Source organism: Coenobita brevimanus, chromosome 19 (genome assembly GCF_032717465.1).
Source record: "Coenobita brevimanus isolate Jiangsu-jjx chromosome 19, ASM3271746v2, whole genome shotgun sequence".
Classification (NCBI taxonomy): domain Eukaryota; kingdom Metazoa; phylum Arthropoda; class Malacostraca; order Decapoda; family Coenobitidae; genus Coenobita; species Coenobita brevimanus.
This window is the reverse complement of record NC_136972.1, coordinates 22,309,822-22,318,207: the sequence shown is the minus strand read 5'-3', so window position 1 is coordinate 22,318,207 and position 8,386 is coordinate 22,309,822. Positions and strand designations below refer to the sequence as shown.

Here is an 8,386-nt window from a genome sequence, read left to right as displayed (position 1 = left end):
AATATTGGCCAGTATAATAAGTGATATTGTAATAAGAGAATCTGCGGCACTTGTGTAATTCTGCGGCACTTGTGTAATTCTGTGATGCGACAGTGACGCAATATAGTAATAAGTGCAGTGTAAATATAATGTATATTGCCCAGATTACATGTAAAATAATATTAGAAGTTAAAAATAATGAAAAGATCGCCGCTAACCAAACGTCAGTGAGCGGGTGAAGCCGCAGTGAAGTGCGAGCGCAGCAGCAGTGAAGTGCCTTTTACCTACCTCAGTGAACAAAGAGTGGGTGTTTATCGTATGTGCAGTGTTCATATATGTTTATATTACTATTATCAGAGAGTGGTTGGCATTTGGTACTGGTGCGTGGGGCTTAAAATAGTGATTTTACACCTTTCACTTCTAACGGCACTGCCTGTCCTGTGAAAGTCAACAAAGTCATGAAACCTACATCAATGGAAAGCTGAAGGTCAGTACTTTCTAATGGTACCTTATTTTTTTTCTCTAGCTTTATTCTGTGCAGAGTTATTAAGGTTTAAAGGTTTGTTTACATTTGCCTGAAACCCCCGCGGGAGAGGACAGTCAGGCCAAAACAATGCCAGTGGTTAAAGGGTTAAGGTGGTGGAGGGGGTCGGTAGAGGAGGGGGGGTTGGAGGGTGTAGGTTGTGGCGGAGAGGTAGGAGGAGTGGGGATTCCCCGAATACTCGTTCGTGTGGGGTTACGCCGTCGTCCCGTGGGCAGGTATTAAGCCCCCATTGAACAATTTTGATGTGGGCGGGCCAATCGTCATTGCCTGTCTGCAGGATTCTGGTCCTGATTTGATTGAGGAGGGATCGATGGCTCCTCTCGCATACGCTGTTACCTTGGGGCCAGTAGGGGGATGAGTGGGAGATTTGGTAGCCGAATATTTTGGCTGGTTCATCCCAGATTTTTCCTGTGAATTCAGGGTCATTGTCCGAGTGTAGGGCTTGTGGGATGCCGAAATACGGGAAGACGTGGCGGACCAGGGGGTTGGCAACTGCTACGGCATTATGGTCTTTGGCAGGACAAGCGATGACGAATTTTGAGTAGACGTCGACGAACGTGATGATATATTTGTACCCTGATTTTGGTCTGAGGGGGCCGACGACGTCAAGGGAAAGCAGCTGCCACGGTTTTTGTGCAGTTAATTTGCCTGATGGGCCGGGGGTGCGCGTGATGTCCTTTCCCAAAGCACATGCGCGGCATGCTTGGATGATGTTTTTAGCAATGATGGATGGGTTGGCTGTCCAATACATGTCAGAGAACGCTTGTAAGAGCTTTTTGATGCCAAGGTAGATGCTGTTATTGGCATGAAGGTGTATCATAGCGTCATGAGCCGAGGCGGGGTCGAAGATGATGTGGCCATCTGAGTCATACAGGTGTTCACCGTGGAGGTGTAACCTGGCAAATGTACGTGGAGGGATCCAGGTAGGGCGTTGCTTGTTCTTCCACATTTGAATCAAGTCTGGTTTTGGGCAGACGGCATTGATGGGTAGACGGGAGAGGGCGTTGACATTAGTGTGGAGTTTGCCTGGGCGGTATGAGATATCAAAATCAAATTCTTCGAGAGCTTCCCACCATTGAATGAGTTGGGCGTTGTTAGTATTGGGACTGGCGTAGCCATTGTAGTGATTGGTGGTCTGTGATGATGACTACGTGGGTGCCAGATATGTAGGAATGGAAGTACTCTAGCGCCCAGATTATGCCGAGGCATTCCCGTTTGGTGGCCGCGTAGTTTCGCTCAGCTTGGTTCAGGGTACGGCTGGCGCAGGCGATGATATGTTTGCGCCCGTTTTGTACTTGCGCATGGACGGCCCCTATGGCTATGAGGGAAACGTCAGTATACAGACGGAAACGGAGGCTGTAGTCTGGGAAAGCTACTACTGGTGCTGAGATCAGTTTGGATTTGAGGTTATTGAATGCGGTCTTTCTGGTTTTGGTCCAAATAAAAGGTTCGCCCATCTTTGTCAGTTCATGTAGTGGTTTGGCTATGTTCACAACCCTTTTACGAACCGTCGGTAGTATCATGTAAGGCCTAGGAAGGCCCGGGTTTTGTGGACGTCTCATGGTAGGGGGATTTCGGCGATGGCGTGCAGTTTGTCGGGGTCAGGTGAGATGCCCTGGGCTCCGATCATGTGTCCTAGGATGGAGACGGATCGTTCGGTTAGGACGCATTTTGTTGGCTTGAGCTTGAGGCCTGCCTGGCGGATACGTAGGAACACCTGTTTGAGGCAGTGGAGGTGGTCGGCCCAGATGTGGCTAAAAACGACGACCTCATCTAGGTAGGCCAGGCAGATTTCCCAGGTTAAGCTGCTTAGCACTGATTCCATCAGACAGGAGAATGTGGCTGGGGCGTTGCAGAGTCCGAATGGGAGGACGTTGAATTCGTAGTGCTTCCCGTTTGAGGTCGAGAAAGCGATCTTTTGCTTGTCATCTGGGTGGATGGGAACCTGCCAATAAGCCAATTGCAGGTCGAGGGTGGAGAACCAAGTGGAGCCGTGTAGGGAGTCAAGTGAGTCGTCGATTCTGGGTAAGGGTGTGGCATCCTTGATGGTGACATCATTTACTTTGCGGTAATCAATGCAGAATCGCATGGTTCCATCTTTTTCTCACGAGTACGACTGGGGAGGACCACGGGCTGGTGGAGTTGGAGATAACACCGGCATCAATCATGTCCTGGACCTGCTGGTCTTCCTCTGCTCGCTGCTTTGGGTTTTTGCGGCGAGATGGTTGGCGAATGGGTGGTCCTGTCGTATGTATTTCGTGACTGAGGTAGGTGATGTGGCTGAGGTCGGTTGGGCCAGAGGAGAATAGGTCCTGGAAGTCCAGGAGTAATTGTTGGAGGCTGTTGGTTTGGGAAGGGGATAGATGCACGGGTAGGTTCGGCAGAGTTGGGTGGTGAGAAGGTGGTGTGTGGTATGGCTCAGCTTCTGTGTCACCAATGATGAGTCCTCTAGGTAGTGTTAATGGTGTTGTGGCGAGGTTAGTGACATGGATTGCTCGGGCCTGAGGGGGAAGGAAGGTGGGGGATACTAGACAGGAGGAGAGTGGTCCGGTAGGTAGGGATGGGGAAAAAAAGGACTGAGGTACCGGAGGGTCTGTTTAGTTCCACCCAAGTTTTGTGATGGGGCGGGATGGTGACGGTGGAGGCGATGGAGGCAGGAAAAGATGGGGAGGTGGGTGGGACAGGTGGTGGAGTGGATGGGGTGGGGGAATGGGGGAGTGATGTGTTGGGTTAGGTTGGAGTGGTGTTGCATGTGCAGAGGCGTCGGGGAACGTGAGTGTTAGGGGAGGGGGTGTATGTGTGTGGGGTGTGTGGGTGGTGGTGCTGGTGTTGGGGTTGTTTTATTGTATGTTTGTGTTTGCGTTTCCTTTTTTTATTTTGTCTCTGAAGGGGGGCTGGACTGAAGTGAAGGCGGCATTGATGACAGTCGGTCTTGGTGCGGAGTTTCTGAAGGAGGTCCAGCCCTAGATATCCGTCATACTGACAGCAGGTAGAGTCAAAAATGATGAAGGGGTGTGGTGGAGACTTGTTGATGGGTATTGGTTTGGAGGGCCCGAGTTTCCCCACGGAGAGGCAGGGGGCCATCCCCCGCGTCTACGAGGTTGGCTGAGGTGGGGAGGAGGGGGCCAAAAGTGGAGGAATGACGGGAGTAGAAATGGGAGTATAGGCATGACCTGGCAGCTCCCGTGTCCACCATTAACCTAGCCTTGACCCCATTCAGGCGAATTTGGTCATAGACCGGGGGTCGGTAGAGATGTGAGGTGGCCCCCACCACCGTGGGGAGGTGCGGGGACGGGCCTAAAAATCCATCTGCTTAGTGGTGATGTGGTCGTCGTGCTCTTCGTCGTCTGGTCCTGGGTAGACTGGGGGTGGGGCGTCATCTTCCTGGGCGTCTTCCTCCAGAGAGGATACCTTCCTGTGCCCCTGGGTAAGGGCTCTGCGTCTATTTGCCTTTAGTTGTTCCCTAATATCATGTAGGGGGCAAATGCGACTGCAAACCGTGAATTCCCAGGGATTAATAGAGATGAGGTTACCCTGGTCCCTGGGATTGGGGCGTCTTGTCTATGGGTGCGCCCTGGGGATTGTTGGAGACGGATCCGTGGTGGGTGGGTGGGGCAGTGGTGCAACCTTTGGTGGTGGGGAATTTGCTTACCGCATGTATGGGTTGCGGTGTGGGATGGGCGGCGAGGAGGCGTCGGACGAGTTGTAGGTCTTGATCCATATTCCCTGAAGGATCGTAAATGGTGAAATGCTCCCTGACTGTGCTAGGGAGAATTCTCAGCAGGGCGTTGAAGGTGTGCAAGTCCTGAGTATTTGTGGTTGCGTCGGGATAAGCGGCGGTGACGAGGCGCCGTGCCTGGACGAAAGTGTCATCCAAATTACCATCGTAGGCAAGAGGGTCTAGCTGAGAGAGAGTGACGACTCTGCCCATAGAAGGCATGACAGCCTACTTTACAATGTGGGCGAATTGTTCCCATGTTAGCTCTGGGAAGACTTTTGTTGCGACAGTGGCGATTATTTTTTCCAGGTTAGGTAGAGTGACGGCTATCTTTTCTCTGTCAGAGTCGAACCCGATATCTAGAAGGGGTTTGACCATATCCAAATAGACATCTATGTCATATTGCTCCTGGTTGAATTTCGGTAACTGGATGTGAGGTTTGGCTGCCATTGTGAAAGTTTCCTTTTATCATTCCTCCGTGCTTTATTTGGATCCAGAACCACTGCTGGCCACCAGTGTTATGCCGTACGTTTTTAAGTCGACCTCTCGTCTTAAGAACAACAGCTACTGAGCGGGGTCTTCTTTCCGGACCGGAAGTAAAGCACCCACAGAGGAACAGGACATAAAAATCAGGCAGTACACCTTAACACATCTATTACTTTAATTCTGACTCCTTGACAATATGGACAAAGAGATATTGGATTTTGGTAAAAGACAGGGAATACAGAATTAGCCTTTAATACACTAGACCAAATGGTACACACAGTAAGTTACTATTCACTTGTACAGGGACATTTAGTATGGATATTACAGTACCTGAATAATACACTTTGGCAGAGATGGTGTTTAATTCACTGAGTCCATTTCACTGTGGGAGGACGGGATCAGGAGTGGGGGAAACAAATAGTACCATAAGTGCTAGAATGCGGGTCGCGTCACTTGCGGGAGTTACTTAGTCCCAGTAGTACTGAATCACAGGTTTCTAATGAGCCCCACGCGCACCTGCTCTAACCCACGTTTTCTTTACGCACTCCTGTATACGGTCTTTTCTGTTCTACCAAGTATCGGGTCACTATACACTGAATGAGTTTATAGTTATTCACTTATCATTTGGGCCATACTTTATTCTTTCTCACTATGCACTACTGTGGTGATTGTTCATTGTATCATTGTCACTACATACCCATATTTCCTTTGGGTATCACTTTGCTGCACGTCCTGGGCATGAGAGAGAGGCCCTACGGGGAGCCCTCCTGAAGGGGGCAGCGCACTGTCTGTAGGGGCATCACTGCCCGGGTGGTAGTCGTCGTCGGGGTGCAGGGAGGCCCTTCACTCTGGGGGCCTCGACCTGAGAGGCGGCCATCACACCGGGGCCGCATCGATGGGGTGCAGGGAGGCCCTCCAGTCTGGGCGCCTCGACCTGTGGAGTGGCCCTCGGGGCTGGGGCCAAACAGCTGCAGGAGGCGGGCCTGGGGCCTTTGGCTCCTAGGAGAGAGAGAACCTGGGTGGTCTGGGCCTGGGGGCTGCTGGCCAGACCTGGGAGTCCGGGGGCTGCGGCTGCCTGCAGGAAGGAGCGCCGTCAGGGTTGGACTGCGGCGTCGCCTCCGTTGGGTGTCTGTCAGGGACAAGGACCTCCCAGGGATAAGTGGTAGGGTTTGGACTGGGCCACGCCACCACTCCGCCAGCACCTCTGGGGAATCGCTCCGGTGGGGAGACAAAGGGCGTCCCACGCGGCCGAGAGGAAAGGGGTCGGCCGCGCAAGGGACCTCCTCCTCCGGGAGAGCCTTCAGAGTCACGAATGAGGGGTGTACGGTGGCCACGCCCTCCCCATCATGTACGGTGGCCGTGAACGCAGTTCCGTGACTCCTAGGGCTCGCAGCTGAAGAGCGTACGGTGGCCGCTCCTTCCCAGTCACGTACGGTGGTCGTGAACACGGTGCTGCTCCCGAAGGAGGAAGAGGCAGGAGAGGGGTGCACAGGGGCAGCGCCCTCTCTGGCAAGTGCTGAGGACGTAGCCGAGGGTCTTCTTACCCTGTCACGCACTAAGGCCGTAGCCGTGTGCCTACCCACCTGCTGGGGAGGTAACGGAAGGGCGTACGGTGGCCGTGAACGCGGTGTTACTCCCACAGGAGGAAAAGGCAGGAGAGGGGTGCAGGGGGGCAGCGCCCTCTCCAATACATGCAAAGGCCGTAGCCGAGGGTCGCCCACCTGTTGGGAAGCAACTGAAGGGCATACAGTGGCCGTTCCTTCCCCGTCACGTACGGTGGCCGTGAACGCGGTGTTGCCCCCACGGGAGGAAAAGGCAGGAGAGGGGTGCACAGAGGCAGCGCCCTTTCCGGTACGTGCTGAGGCCGTAGCCGATGATCTGCTTACCCTTACACGTACAAAGGCCGTAGCTGTGGGCCTGCCTGCCCTTCGGGAAGTAACTGAGGCATTACTCCCATAGGAGGTAATAGTGGATGAGGGGCGTATAGTGACCGCTCCCTCCCCGTCACGTACAGTGGCCGTGAACGTGGTTCCTCTATTCCTCTCTCTGCCAGTCAGGGTGTGTTCAATAACTAACGCCCCGAGGCCGTCCCCAGAGGTGGCTGTGACTGAGGGGCGTACGGTGGCCGCTCCCTCCTCTTTCACGTACGGTGGTCGTGATGGCGGTGTCACAGGGGGAAACAATTGAAGGGCATACGGTGGCCGCTCCATCCCCGGTACGTACGGTGGCCGTACTGCGGTGTGCCTGGGACTGACTCAGAATCAGCGCCACCCCGAACCTGCCGAGGGTTGCCTTGCCGGCAGGGTCGTTGCCTTTTCTCGCTCACCTGGTGTTCTGACGGTTGCTGGGAAGAGGGGCTCCGGGAATTGGTGTCCTGGTGACCCTTTTTTCCTGGGTCACTAACCCCGCCGTGGTGTCCTCCTGGGGTAGTGGTGTGGTGGTGGCTCGGTGGTGGGGTGGGGGGGGGCGGGGTGAGTGGTCCGGCGGCATCGAGTATTTCAGTATATATAAATATATATATATATATATATATATATATATATATATATATATATATATATATATATATACATAAATTTGTATATTTTTATTATGTAGATTCTCTCTCTCTCTACATATATCTATATCTATCTATCTATCTATCTATCTATATGTATATTATATATAGTATATATATATATATATATATATATATATATATATATATATATATATATATATATATATTATTATTAAAATTATTATATATATATTATATTATATGTAAATTATATATATATTATATTATATATGAATTATATATATATTATATTATATATATATTATATTATATATATTATATTATATATACATATATATATATATATATATATATATATATATATATATGTATATATATATATATATATATATATATATATATTGCCAGACGCCTCAATCCCGTTTGGGGTGGCCACAAACACATCGCCTTCAAGTCGCCCTGTCCCCCGCCATTTCACTGCCCTGCTCCCAACTCACACCCCCCTCTCTCATATACCTCTCCACCCGATCCCTCCATCTCATCCTCGGCCTCCTCCTCCCTCTTCCCCCCTCCACCTCACTCACATACACTCTCTTCGTCAGTCTTTCACCCTCCATCCTCTCCACATGGCCAAACCACCTCAGTGTGTTCCTCATAATGCTTCCTATCACATCCACATCAACACCACAATGTTCCTTTATATCCTCATTCGTCAGCCTATCTCTCCATGTGACTCCAGAGGCTCCTCTTAAATAACTCATTTCCACTGCTCTCACTCTTGACTTGTATCCTTCCAACAACGTCCAAGCTTCACTTCCGTACGTTAAAGTTGGTATCACAATACTGTCATTTAGTAACTTTTTCACTTCCATGCTCACTTCCCCGTTTTCTTATCACTGCTTTCAAGGAACCAGGAACCTTTCTTCCCTGCTGTACCCTTTCAAGCACTTCACCCTCCAAACCTCCATCCTTACTCATCACACTACCCAAGTTCTTAAACGTACTCACATTTTCCAATTCCTCACCATCCAACCTCACTGTACATTCACTGACTTCACCTCTCTCAAAGACCATCACTTTACTCTTCCCTACATTCACCTTTAGATTCCGTTTCTTACACACTTTCCCAAACTCATCC

General features: G+C 50.9%; 1 protein-coding gene across 1 annotated transcript; it reads right to left on the bottom strand.

Moving 5' to 3' along the window:
- Positions 1-715: 715 nt before the first annotated feature.
- Positions 716-1,980, bottom strand: LOC145391711 (uncharacterized). Its single transcript, XM_080266248.1, has 3 exons — positions 1,819-1,980; positions 1,172-1,670; positions 716-852 (listed from the first exon to the last, which is right to left on the bottom strand). Exons 1-3 carry the CDS (start codon positions 1,978-1,980, stop codon positions 716-718), a joined length of 798 nt encoding a protein of 265 aa, XP_080122374.1.
- Positions 1,981-8,386: the final 6,406 nt, after the last annotated feature.